At 48.8% G+C, this 14,533-nt stretch overlaps 1 protein-coding gene across 1 annotated transcript in view; it reads left to right on the top strand.

The window, feature by feature from the left end:
• Maml1 (mastermind like transcriptional coactivator 1) overlaps positions 1–14,533 on the top strand; it is a 35,134-nt gene that overhangs the window by 15,407 nt on the left and 5,194 nt on the right. The window contains exons 2-4 of the mRNA XM_032913911.1: positions 8,254–9,669; positions 11,941–12,165; positions 14,231–14,327. Coding sequence (XP_032769802.1) covers positions 8,254–9,669; positions 11,941–12,165; positions 14,231–14,327 — 1,738 coding nt within the window. The remainder of the gene's footprint in view (positions 1–8,253; positions 9,670–11,940; positions 12,166–14,230; positions 14,328–14,533) is intronic.

The raw sequence follows: 14,533 nt of genomic DNA, 5'->3' as shown, positions 1-14,533 counted from the left end.
CACAAACACACATGCTGTATGTATGTGGGTCAGAAGGCAACTTCCAGGGTTCTGGGGAATAGCCTCAGGTTGTTAGACTTGGAAGCAGGCATATTTACTCACTGAATCATCTAGCTGGCTCTCTCTCGGCTTTAAATAAGGACTTTAGTGTGATCCTGTTCACACGCTGGCTTCTCCCATTTTAGATACCCCGTTCAGTGGGCATGTTAGTATATTCATGAGTTGAGAAGCCATTGTGTCAGTTACAGAGCCTTTTCCTAAGAAATGCTTCATTTCCTTCATCCTTCCTCTCTTCTACAGCCCCTTCTCTTCCATCATTCCCTCCTCCTTTCAGTCTTCCCCCGCCCCTTCACTCCCAGGCAACCACTTACTCTGTCTACTTTTCAAACTGAGTTTGAGAAAGAATAACTCTCCATGCTCACCCTTTAAGCCTCCTCACTCAGTAACTTCTGCTCGGGGAATTTCTCCAGTGACCCTCTAATCGCTGCTCCACTGCACATGTACAGTGCTTACCTTTCTGTTATATTTGACCTGCTTTTCTCCTTTATACTCTGTTTTCTTCACCCGTCTATCCTCTTGCTTGCTTCCTTTTTCCTGTGTGACAAGGTGTGCTATTAATGTTCCAGCCACATGTCCTGCTGATGTCTTTTTCCACAGCACACATCGTCAGTGTTACTCACTGTTCCTAGATATGACTGGAGAATACCACAGCCATTTCTTCATGGCTGAGATGAACTCACCTTGTTCCTCATCAAGGAGGAAGAAGAAGAAAGGCATTTGCACTAGCTAGGAAGCCTGCCTTTTCCCTTTAAGTAATAACCTTCTGAGTTGTCTTTAGCCTAACTCTAAAACAGTTCCTTTCCCACTCATAAGGCCTTTCAGAGACTAGTTACACTATTTCACGATCTGAGAATACGTCTCAGTTGGTAGAGTCACCCTTAGCTAAAGGGACTTCGAGGCCAGCCTGGGCTACATGAGCTAGTTTAAAAGAGAAAGGGGGAGAGACTGCTGGACAGAGTGGCCTTTCCACACTACCTTTGTAGTTTCCTCTTAATCTAAAATGATCTCAGAGTAAACACTTAAGGACAGTGGGACAGGCAGCTCTGGTGCTGCCAGTCTGCTGCCCTTTGCCACTGCGCTGGATAAACCTGTTCTTGGCTTCAAAGAGAACAATGCAGCATGCATTCGAGCATGCCTACAGTCCCAGCTTTCAGGATGGATGGCAAGGCAGGACAGTCAAAAGTTCAAGACCCAACCCATAATAACGCTCCAAAAAGTACTGTCAAATCTTTTAGAGGGAACTTGCCATCTTCGGAATGTCCCTGGCAAGTGGAAGGAACCTCCAGAGGCCTTATGTAGTCCCTGTTATCTGGTTGTTTGCACTCTAAGGGGTAACTATTCTAAACTAAAGGCAAACGACATAAAAATGGTAAGATCTTAACACCAGGGTATAATATATTATAGGCAGTTCTGTTGTATTTCTTTTCTTTTAAGTGTCTTGTTTATTTTGAGGGTAACCTGGGCTGTCCTGGAACTTACTCTGTAGAACTAACTCAAGACTGGCCTCAAACTCAGATCTGCCTGCCTCTGCCTCCCGAATATTGGGATTAAAGGTGCGCACCACTACTGTCCAGCTCCTCATATAGCTCTTTACAAGAGCTGCTGTGGGCCTGTGTGGACTGGGAACGCTCTTCCCATTCCTTGCTGAGGGGACACTTGTATGATCTGGAACTCTGATGCATGCCATTTGCCCACTGGTATTTCACCTGCAGGGTTGAGCTGAAGGATCTAAAGCAGACTCCAGTATTTACAAGGATCCTTCCCAAGATAGCCTTAGAAAACAGGGGGTTTGCTGAATGTTACTAGCTATAACATGGGAACAATGGGTCTCATCTCCTAGAGGTGTTTGAATATTCAGTGGGATCCCAGATTAAGAAACTCAGACAGGGGCTGGAAAGATGGCTCAGCGGTTAAGAGCACTGACTGCTTTTCCAGAGGTCCTGAGTTCAATTCCCAGCAATGGCTCACATCCATCTGTAATGGGATCTGACACCCTCTTCTGGTGTGTTTGAAGACAGTGACATTGTTAAATAATAAATACGTTAAATAATAAAAGAAAAAGGAATGCAAACAATAAACTGGTAATAAACCATAGTAAGTAATAAGGGGATAAGAGCGGTAAGGTGCTCTTTGTTAATGACGGGCTTTCCCAACAAAACAGCAGTGAAGCCTCTGAGCCTCTACATGCAGATAGAGCTGAGGGAAAGGAAGAGGCTGCATGAAGCAGGAATCACTAGTATTTAACAGTGTTTACCTTTAAAGTTCTAGCTAGGTGTGGGAAGTTGCCTATAATCTTAGCATTTTGGAGGCTAGGAAAGGATTGTGAGTCTAGGTCAGTCTGTGTATATGAGTTACGGTAGGGGAAAGAAGGAAACATAAGGTTTTCTTTTATCCTGCGCTCTGGAGGACTTCCAGGGAGTCACAGCCTTGGTGCAGCTATGGTGTGGCTGGGGAGACAAAACTCAAAGACAGCAGAGCCAAAGCTTGGGGCTGTGAAGACCCCAGAGCAACCAAGAGCTACAGAGGGGCACAAGAAAGGGGTGATCACACACTTGCTGGTCACCGCCAGTATCTGACCCTGTTGTCAACTATGAGTAGGAGCTGTGCTCCAGCAACACTGGTTTTAGAAATCATCCAAATAGTTCAAACAAGAGAAGCCACTGGTGTTAGTGGGTGTAGCAAGTGGGGGGGGGGTGAAGAAAGGCTGTGGGGTGCATATGTAGCTCAGTGGTAAGTGTTTGCCTGGTGTATAGAGTCCTGTTGACTCTCCACCAACATTAACAAGAAGAAAAGAGCTAGGCATAGCGGTGCACTCCTTTAATCCCAGCACTTGGGAGGCAGAGGCGGGTGGATCTCTGACTTCCAGGCCAGCATGGTTTACATGGTGGATAAAGACCCTGTCTTAGATGGATGGATGGATGGATGGATGGATGGATGGATGGATGGATGGATGGATGGATGGATGGATGGAAGGTAGGTAGGTAGGTAGGTAGGTAGGTAGGTTGGGGGGTGGAGACTGCTTTGATTCAGGGGGCAAGGGGACTCTAGCTTCTGGCTGGCCAGTAGTGACGTCCTCTAAAATAGGAATAAGGAGTAGGGGACACAACTAGGACTCGACTGTATCTGAGGGTATCTGTGTGCCCTAGGGTAGGTGCAGGTAGGTAGAGAGGGTAACAGGAGTCTGCAGAGGTGGGTGAGCTGGAGACAGCACATTCTGTTACCCGCGTGCACTGTCACAGGACGGTGTGTGTGGGAGTTTGCTCTTCATAGTCTTGGTACCCATTCACAGGAATGAGTAAGAACTGAGCGGGTGCAAATGGTGGGGAGTGGGGAGGAGTCGTTCTGAAAGGAGCAGAGGAAGAGCTGCCCTGGGCAGAGAAGAGTGAGTGCCAGAGCCTGTGGCAGGAATGAGCCTGCACATTTGAGGACTTGCAAGGGTGGTGGGGTGTGCTGTGGGAGCAGGGAAGGTGGTGGAGAGGCAGCCTGCTAACTTAGCATTCCAGCCCTGGGCTGCTGGACTCGTTCTGAGTGTGTCGTTCAGCCCTGGAGCATGCGGAAGAGGGAGTGGATGTGATCTACTGTACGACTGTGTAGTGGGACAGAGGACAGAGGTCAAAGAGACAGCTCAGAGACAGAAAGGAAGGAACTGGGAAGGCAGTGGCAGCACAAGCCTGTAATCCTAGAGAGTTCCAGGACAGCTAGGGCTGCACAGAGAAACCTTCTCTCAAAAGAGGAAGAGGCGGCAGGGGCAGGGGCTGGGAGAGCTGATGCTAAAGCAAGACCATGGACAGGAATGGCGAGGCCCTTTATTGAGAGTCAAATACATAGACTTATTAGCTGGCATATGGTGCGGGGGACAGATGAGGAGAAACGGAAGGACTCAAAGTGTGGTCCACATCCAGAACATTCCCGGAGTAGGATGGAAGCCACCTTACCGAGGGCCTGAGGGAGGCAGTGGGTGATCGTGGCTAGTGGGGACAAGAGAGTCGAAGGGGGGAGGAAGGAGGAACAGCACATTTCCAGTGAGCAGCAACAGAAGTAATAGTGGCCACTAATATGTGAGGGACTGCTAACATCGGCCAGGTGCCGTGTGCGCACTTGTAGTCTCACACAGGAACTCACACAGCAGCTGTGTAACTGTGAGATCCTGAAACAAATCCCGAGCACCTGGGAACATGACTCAGCCAGAGTGTTGCTCTTCCTGAGGACCCAGGTTCAGTCAGTTCCCAGCATTTACATGATAGCATATAACTGTAACTCTAGCTTCAGTGCATCACAGACCCTCTTCTGGCCTCTGTGAGCACCAGGCACAAACACAGTGCCTTTGCGTACATACAAGCATGCACATAAAATAAAAGTAATCTTTAAACTCAGAGCGGTGGCTGGAAGAGACCTTGTAAGGGCTGAGGGGGTATTGCCCACAGCCAGGATACTGATTTCTGCCCATAAGGTGCGGATGACTATAGCTTCAGAGCTGTGCTGATAATCCTGGAGACCTCCTCCCAGAATTTGGTGGGTACCATCAGGAATCTAAGGCCTTCCAGTAGGAGAGCTGGCCCATGTTGGGGTGGGAGTCAGGACTGAGGAGACCATCATAGAGACACTTGATATTCTGCAGACCACAGCTACCCAATTACATCATCATCCCATTGAACTAGATCATTTGTACCTCTAGGTCAGCATGTGCTCAGATAGATGGAGGCTGGGCTGTAATACTCTACAGTGTTCACATAACTTTACTGTAGTAGTGGTGGGGACAAAACATACAATATCACAGACTGTAGGGGAGCGCCTTGTTGCTGAGTCCCATCTCCATCCTAATACGTGACCTTTATTCAACCTGTTCAGATTGTTTTCTCATCTTCCTTGTGAATGGACTTCCCCCACTCCTCCTTCCCCTACAGTACCCCACCCCTGCCTACATCACTCCAGTTAAATCTTTGCCTAGTAGAGGATGTGGCCAAGCCCTTCTCTTGGCTGGAAGCACTGTGTTAGAAAAGTGAGCAGTTCCTTTGGAGCTTGTCTGCAGCTGTTTGCATGTGGCCCTCATGAGGGCACGGCAGGATTTATACTTGTTGGAGTGGAGAAGGATTCTCTTCTAATCTGAGGCAGCTGACTGGCTTATAAATGACTTGGCACCTTTGGTGTGTACCTTTACTGGAAACACGGGAAGGTAACCAGCCAGATGTAGCTCTTGGAGCAAAAGATGGTGATAGGAAAAGTGGAAAGAGTTGTGAGTCACCCTTTGTGTGCTGTGGATTGAACCCGGCTCCTCTAGAAGAGTGGCCAGTGTTCTTAAGCACTGAGCCATCTCTCCAGCTTCCAAGGACTTATTCTTAAATTGGATTCTTGGATGAGATTAAGTCGCTTACTCTGCCCCAGAGTTCCCTTTCTTAGAGCAGCTATGTGCCCATATATGGAGATAAAGGAATGCCAGCTGGCAGTGGTAGAACTCTGAGCTTTAATAATCAAGAAAATCTTCATGACGGGCCTAGAGTGATAGCTTAGCAGTTGAGAGTGCTTACTGCTCTTCAAGAGGACCGAGACTCCATTCCCAGCACCCACAGTGACAGCTCAAAACTGACTAGAATTCTGGTCCCAGGGGATCCAGTGCCCTCTTGTGGCCTCCATGGGCACTGCACATGTGTGATGCATAGACAAGCAAACAGCAAAACACCCAGACAGCTACAGTGGATAAAAGGAAAATGCTGGTAAGGTGGGAAAGAAGAACTGCAGCAATTGAGACTGAGATGGGGGGCAGGGGGAGGACTGTCCTCAGTGGCCAGAGCACAAGCTGCTGCTGAGGGCCACAAACTCAGGCCAGAGCAGGCCTGTGCTCTGCGTCCAAAGCAGGAGCCTTCCCTGCATCCAGAGGGATAGCAGGAGTTCTGTGCTGCCTTGACTCCTGAAGACTGAAAACTAAAACCACTATTAGGGAGTGTTTCTCTCTCTCCCTCTCTTTATTTTACAGAGTTTCATGGTTCGGCTGCTCTTCCGAAGGTTCAGTGTTCAGTTCCCAGCAAACACATGGTGGCTCACAACCATCTGTAATGGGATCTAGTGCCCTCTTCTGGTGTGCAGGCGCACACGCAGGCAGAACACTATACATAAATAAGTAAATCTTAAAAAGAGAAAGAGTCTCACTCCATAGCCGAGGTTGGCTTTGAACTCTAAAGACTTAACTCAGCCTACTAAGTGCTGGGATTACAAGCATACACCACACAGCACCAGGCTGGACCATTTTTTATATCACATTTCATGTGCTCAGGGGTAGTGGGAGGTGGATGGTACTGGAGGTGAGGGGTAGAAAATAGGATATGACAATAAATGTGAGCACAGAAAGGAGGAGCTGAGAGCTGGAACCCCAACTTGGGAGAGAGGAGCCATACCCTGTTAGTTCTCATCATGGGCTTCCCACCCCCACTCTTAGGGGGCTTATTCCATGGCATGATGGGGCATTTGCCTTATTCTGTAGCAGTGTCCAGTTTGCTCTGCGCTCTCGGGAGACTGGAGGGCTTGAAGAGCATTGCCTCGTTTGCCTCTGTAGTGCCCACAGCACTTGTCCTGGCACACGTAAACTCTCAGGAAGCCTAGCCGAATGAACCTAGTCACAAAGAACACGAGGGTGTCAGAGCAGACGTGTTGGAGTCCAATGACAGACTTTCATAAACGTTGCTCATGGGGCGCCTAGTTGGAAGCTGCTTAGGAAGCGATGAGGTAACTGGTGAGATGGCTCAGGGGGTTAAGACTTGTCCCCAAACCTGAGAACCAAATTTCAGGCCATGGAACCCACATAGTGAAAGGGAGAATCATGCCCTAGGAGTTGACTTGTGACCTCCACAGGTGCACTGTGGCCTGGGTACATGCCCCCCACACACACACTGTGGCCTGGGTACATGTCCCACACACACACTGTGGCCTGGGTACATGCCCACACACACACTGTGGCCTGGGTACATGCCCCCACACACACACTGTGGCCTGGGTACATGCCCTTACACACACTGGCCTGGATACATGCTGTCACACACACTGGCCTGGGTACATGCCCTCACACACTGTGGCCTGGGTACATGCCCCCACACACACTGGCCTGGATACATGCTGTCACACACACTGGCTTGGGTACATGCCCCCACACACACTGGCCTGGGTACATGCCCCCACACACACTGGCATGTGTACATGCCCCCCCACACACACACAATAAATAGATATAAGTAGGACAAGAACTGAAAATACAAGCTAGCTCATGTGGTATGGGAAGAAGCATGCACCACGGAGGGAGCATGTGGCTTTGAAAAGGCTATAGAAATGGGCAGTTAGATGGACATAGGATTATTGTGACTAACACTGCCACTACCTGAGGAAGGAAAACTACAGTCAGGGCTCTTGTCTGAGTCACCATTCTGTTGCTGTGAGGAGACACCATGACCAAGGCAACTTTTAAAAGAAAGCATTCAATTGGGACTTACAGATTCAGAGAGTTAGTCTAGGACTCTCACAGGAAGTGATATGGTGGCAGGCAGGCATGCCGCTGGAGGCCAGAGCTCACATCTGATCACAGGTTTCCGGCAGAGAGAGAGAGAGAGAGCAAGACTGTTCGCAGTGTGGGCTTCTAAAACCTCAGCGGCCACCCCATCCCAATGACTCACCTCCTCCAACAAGGCTCCTAATCTTTCCCAAACAGTTCCACTAACTGTGGCCTGTGTATATAATATACAAGCATATGGGGACCATTCTCATTCAAACTAGTATAGCTCCTTTGGTTGGAAGTCATAGAATCCATATTAAACCAGCCCAAGCACAAGAAAGAAAAAAATGTATTGGTTTATAAGAGAGGAAAGTCAGGGGCTGGGGGTGGTGGCTGGAGGTGGCAGCTGAAGACATTGGCAGGTCTTAGGTATGACAAGACACAGGATTCCTGTGGTCATCTAATGCATACATCAAACTAGATGACAGTAGTCACCATCAAGCTTGTGCCCTGCCAAAGCCCTGGGTGTGATGCTCACTTTTCTACAGCAAGCCAGGTGTCCAATTCTGACTGGCCAGGCCAGACCTAGTGAGAGAGGCAGTGCTAGAAGGGGAGCAAAGGGCAGGGAGGTGTACTGCAAGAATGCAAGGTCACTGTTGGAAGCAAAGGGGACCTAAGACAAGGCTCTGCTCCTAAGTCTGTTGTTCAATGTCTTTCAGCATCTCCATGATCCAGTGAAGAGGAGTCTTGACAGCGCTGCCTCCCCTCAGAATGGCGATCAACCAAATGGCTACGGAGACCTGTTTCCTGGGCATAAGAAGACCCGCCGGGAGGCCCCTCTGGGGGTCAGTGTGTCTGCCAATGGGCTTCCTCCTGCCTCACCCCTGGGTCAGCCTGACAAGCCTCCTGTGGGAGATGCCCTGCAAACTGGTGGGAAGCATTCCCTGGGGCTAGACCCCATCAACAAGAAATGTCTGGCAGACTCAAGCATCCACCTGAATGGAGGCAGCAACTCCAGTGAGCCGTTCCCTCTAAGCCTGAGTAAGGAGCTCAAGCAAGAGCCAGTGGACGACCTGCCATGCATGATCGCAGGGGCTGGCAGCTCCGTAGCTCAGAGCAACCTCATGCCTGACCTCAACCTTAATGAGCAGGAGTGGAAGGAGCTCATCGAAGAGCTCAACAGGTCAGTGCCCGACGAAGACATGAAGGACCTGTTTACTGAGGACTTTGAGGAGAAGAAGGATCCAGAGCCCCCTGGTTCTGCCACACAAACCCCCTTGGCCCAGGACATTAATATCAAGACTGAGTTCTCTCCAGCAGCCTTTGAGCAGGAGCAGTTAGGTTCTCCACAAGTCAGGGCTGGGTCTGCAGGCCAGACCTTTCTAGCACCCTCATCTGCCCCTGTGGGCACAGATTCTCCAAGCCTTGGGAACTCTCAGACTCTGTTTCACACCACTGGTCAACCTGGGGTGGATAATTCCAGTCCAAACCTGATGCCGGCATCAGCCCAGGCCCAGAATGCACCAAGAGCCCTCACAAGTGTGGTATTACCTAGCCAGGGCCCAGGGGGCGCCTCGGAGCTGTCCTCTGCTCACCAGCTCCAACAGATAGCTGCCAAGCAGAAACGTGAGCAGATGCTGCAGAATCCACAGCAAGCTGCCCCAGCACCTGGCCCAGGCCAGCTGTCCACGTGGCAGCAGGCAGGGCCCTCCCACAGTCCCTTAGATGCTCCTTATCCCATGGAGAAGCCTGCCAGCCCTTCTGGATATAAGCAAGACTTTACCAACTCAAAACTGCTCATGATGCCTAGTGTGAACAAGAGTTCTCCTCGGCCAGGAGGCCCCTACCTCCAACCTAGCCACTCCAACCTGCTGAGTCACCAGTCACCAAGTAACTTGAATCAGAACCCTGTGAACAACCAAGGGTCCATGCTAGATTATGGCAATACAAAACCCCTGTCTCATTACAAAGCAGACTGTGGCCAAGGTGGCCCTGGGTCGGGCCAGAACAAACCAGCTTTGATGGCATATCTTCCCCAGCAGCTGCCTCATCTGAGTAATGAGCAGAACTCCTTGTTTCTGATGAAACCAAAGCCAGGAAACATGCCCTTCCGGTCATTGGTTCCACCTGGCCAGGTGAGTAGGCCCTTCGCTTCCCATCACTCCACTGTGGGCACTAGGGAAGCCTCATACTAGACTAGAAGTCGGTGTGCAAGAGACTGTGGTGGGAGCGGCTCTGTCATCCTGTGAAGTGGGAAATGCAACAATCAGGGCAAGATTGATCTTCGTGATTTTGAGTCCCAGTTCATTTATCCCTGGATAGCTGTGTAGCCAAGCTGCCCTTACCTCCTGATTTCCCTTGCCTCTTCTTCCCAAGTGTTGAAATCACAGATGACTGGAATTGATCCTTAATAAAAGTAGAGTAAAATTTCTCAATATATCTGAGCAGTGGTGATAAGAACTGTAATCCCAGCACTTGGGAGGCAGAGGCTGAGGATCTTTTGGAGTTTGAGGCCAGCCTGGTCTACAAAGCAAGTTCCAGGACAGCCAGGGCTAACCAAAGAAACCTTGTCTAGAAAGAAAAAAATTCCTTAGTATAATTTGGACTTTAACTACACAAACATTTGAGGAATCACCTAATTTAGTTTAGTTGTCTCTTTCATGCCAAACAACTACATAAAGCCCTGTCAAAAAATAAATAAAAATAGGGCTGGAGAAGTGGCTCAGCAGTTAAGAGCACTAGCTGTTCTAGAAGTCATGAGTTCAATTCCTAGCAACCACACGGTGGCTCACAACCATGTGTAATGGGATCTGATTCTCTTTTCTGGTGTGTCTGAGGACAGAGCACCCATATAACTGACTAAATCTCCTATTTATGCATATACACAGAGAGCATAATGTATATGTGTGTGTTATACATACACATATAGAATGAGAGAGAGAGAGAGAGAGAGAGAGAGAGAGAGAGAGAGAGAGAGAGAGAACACGCAAGCCTGACATGGCAGCACATGCTGTTTAAACCCTGTGTTTTCGGGGAGGCAGAGAGTCAAGGGGAGTCTCTTGGGTTAAAGACTAGCCTTGTTTACATAATGAGACCCTGTCACAAAACAAAGCAGTTGTGGTTCACAGTAATCTCAGCACAGGGAAGTTGAGGCAAAATTGCCACAAGTTTGAGGCCAGCCTGGGTTACAGTGTGAGGCCTTTCTTGTTTTGGAGGAAAAAAATGGGGTGTGTGTGTGGATGTATTATTTTTTTTTTTTCTTTTCTTTTTTTTGGAGCTGGGGACCGAACCCAGGGCCTTGTGCTTGCTAGGCAAGCGCTCTACCACTGAGCTAAATCCCCAACCCCTGTGTGGATGTATTATTAATATTAAGTCCATAGCATATACCATGAACTCAAGAAAGGCAGAGTGTGGAGCTGGTGGATGACGTGCTCGGAAAGCGCTCTAACGGCAGGACCCCACAGCTCACTGGCCAGCTAGTCCAGCCACATTGGGAAGCTCTGGGTTGAGAGAGCCTTTCTTACAGAATGAGGTGAAACAATTAAAGCCACCTGATCTTGACCACTAGTGTACAAAGAAGCACTAAATAAAATTTACAGTCTAAACATTTAAAGTATCTGTATCTTCCCAGAAAAGTACGCATAGACAAGTGAGCATAAAAAACAATTTTATGCTCTTTGAGGAGAGCCATAAACCAAGTCTACATCTATCAGCACAGCATTATTTGGTTTGGTTTGGCTGGGGTTAGAATATTTGCAGGGTATTATTATTATTATAGGGCTTTTAAAAATCATGTTTTTATTTTACGTGCATTGGTGTTTTGCCTGCATGTATGTCTGTATAATGGTGTCAAAGATTGGAGTTACAGACAGTTGTGAGCTGCCATGTGGGTGCTGGGAATTGAACTCAGGACCTCTGGAAGAGCAGTCAGTCTCTTAACCACTGAGCCATCTCTCCAGTCCTATTGCTTGTCTTTTTTTTTTTTTTTTTTTTTTTTCCTTTTCTTTTCTTTTCTTCGAGCTGGGGACCGAACAGGGCCTTGCACTTGCTAGGCAAGTGCTCTACCACTGAGCTAAATCCCCAACCCATTGCTTGTCTTTTTAATGAGGATTTTGTTCTAGATTGGTTGGTTTGGGGTTTGTGGGGAGGGGCGTTGTTTGTTGTTTTGAGTTAGGGTCTCATTATGTATCCCTGACTGATCTGGAACTCAGAGTTCCATTTGCCTCTGCCTCCCAAGCACTAAAACTTAAAAGATGCCTCCACATACATAAGGGACAAGCAGAGGCTTGGAGTTAAAAAGGAGAACCGTGAACAAGACTATCCCTAGGTGCAGCTTACCTGACCTGACAGGATTGGGACAGATCACCCGTACGACCTGACCTGGATCCCTTCATCTTTGTTGACAGGAGCAGAACCCTTCCAGTGTCCCTGTACCAGCCCCAGCCGCCAGTGTGGGAACCCAGCCTAGTGTGTCGGTGGCCAGCACTCACAGCAGCTCTTACCTCAGCAGCCAGCAGCAGGCAGCTGTGATGAAGCAGCATCAGCTGCTCCTGGACCAGCAGAAGCAGAGAGAGCAGCAGCAGCTGCAGCAACAGCAGTTCCTGCAGAGGCAGCACCTCCTGGCTGAGCAGGTAACAGACACCAGAAACCACAGGCACCATTTGAGCTGGTTTGCACTCAATGTCAGTGCTGTGTCCTTTAAAATCCCCTTCTCAGCCCAGCAATAAAAGCAGGTAAAGTGCTAAAGTGCTTGTCAGCCTGATGACCTGAGTTCAATCCCTGTAACTCACATACACATGAAAGGTGAGAATCAACTCAAGCGGCCCTCTGACCTCTATACCACACCATGGCACGCACCCTCCAAGAGCAAGCCAAGCTTTCACACACACATTCACACATGATGGTAGGTTGGTTGTTGTTGTTTTAGAAGTTAGGACCTGCTAGGCTGGAGGTCTTTCCCAGCACCCACATCAGGTGGTTCACAACTGCCTATATATAACTCCATTTGCAGGAACCCAGCTACCCGTCTCACCTCTGTGGACACCTGTATACGTGTGGTACAAACAAACATATGTTTTTAAGAATGTGCCAGGCGTAGCGGTGCATGCCTTGAATCCCAGCACTTGAAAGGCAGGGGCAGGTAATCTCGAGTTTGAGACCAGACTGAGCTACATGGTGAGACACTACATCAAACAACAACAGCAAAACCTTTAGTAATAAATCTTAAAGAAGGGAGTAGAGACGGCTCAGAGGTTGAGAGCACTGACTGCTCTTCCAGAGGTCCTGAGTTCAATTCCCAGCAACCACAGGGTGGCTCACAACCGTCCGTAATGGGATCCGATGCCCTCTTCTGGTGAGTCTGAAGACAGCTCATATACATAAAATAAATAAATCTTTATAAATAAATCTTAAAGAAAAAAAAGGCTAGCAAGGGAGCTCAGTGGGTAGAAGTCCTCGTATTCAGGTGTCGACCTGAGTGTTATCCTGAGCCCACAAGGTGGCAGGAGAGGGCTGAGTTCAGCAAGTTGCTCTCTGATTGCCACACCATGGCACATGGTGATACATACACAAATAAATGGTTTTCATATTTTACTTCATTTTTTAAAAGAATGCTAAAAATGTTTTTACTTAAAACAAGTAAATGGAATCCCCTTTCCAAGGCTAGAGCATGAGGTAGAGCTGCCCTTGAAGTCCTGAGATCAAGATGCACATTTCCCTCACCGGGTTCCCAGGGGCAGTGCAGACACCCAGCAACCATGAGAGCCTTTGAGAGGTTGAACCTTGTCTTCTAATTAAGACGGGAGCCGGCTGGGCATAGGAGCTCTCCTCTGTGACAGCTGTCAGGAAGCTGGTGCAGGAGAATTACCTCGTGCTTAGCTACATGGTAAACTCGAGGTCAGTCTGGGCCACAGAGTGGTGCAGTATCTCAAAGGGAGGGACTCACAGGTCAGAGGCCCCGAGTCCATAACCCTGGGATCCATTTAAAGCAGGATCCGAGTCTGTAGCCCCAAGGCTCCTAGTGGAGGTGGGGGACAGGGCCCCTTGATGTTCCTGGGTCAGCAAGCCTGGCTTCAGTACTGAACAAAAGAACTGGAAGGAAGCAGGACCCATGCCCAAAGTTGTCCTCTGACAGACTCCACGGCAGTGCTTACCTGCTTCACAAACACCAAGAGAACCCTCTGGAACCCACTCTAGAGACTGCACTGCTGAGGGTGGTCACTGCCTCGGTTCCTGTTCGTTCATTCATTCATTCATTCATTTTTGTTTTGTTTTTCTAGCCAGAGTTTTTCTGTGTAGCTCTGGCTGTCCTGGAACTCTGTAGACCAGTCTAGCCTGGAACTCAGAGATCCGCCTGCCTCTGCCTCCTGAGTACTAGAATTAAAGGTGTGTGCCACCACCACCAGGCCCACCATCTTTAAACTAGCTGCTTATTAGGGTATCTTCTTACCACGTACAGTTTGTTTAACCAACACACTTCAGTGACTGCCACTGTGACTTGTGCAGAGTTGGGCAGTTACCTTCAGAACCCATTTTTATCACCTAGAACACTGTATCCATGAGCACTTGGCTTCCCTGCATTCACAAGTGCCTGCGAGTGAGCGACACGCTGGCTTGTGTACCCTGCTTTTCTCAGTGGTTCTGACTTCAGGCTTACATCGAGTTTTACTGTTTGTTTCTGCTCTTGGCACATCATAGGAGAAGCAACAGTTTCAGCGTCATCTGACCCGCCCACCCCCCCAGTACCAAGACCCAGCACAAAGCACCTTCCAACAACAGGTTGGACAGTTCACAGGTAAGGAGATGAAGGAGGTTGGCGGGGAGGCAGCTTTGGGTATAAGGAGGTTAGAGCTCATAATGTGGTGCTGACAGAATTCCTGGTTTACTTGCTCACAGAAACTGTGGTTAGGAGGTGAGGGCTAGATTTTCAGTTTTTTGTGACACAAGGAGAAGGTCCAAGGTTGACTATGAGGATACTCAGTTAAACATCCATCTGAAGCA

This window comes from Rattus rattus, chromosome 9, assembly GCF_011064425.1.
Source record: "Rattus rattus isolate New Zealand chromosome 9, Rrattus_CSIRO_v1, whole genome shotgun sequence".
NCBI lineage: Eukaryota > Metazoa > Chordata > Mammalia > Rodentia > Muridae > Rattus > Rattus rattus.
This window is presented reverse-complemented; position numbering and strand designations above follow the sequence as displayed.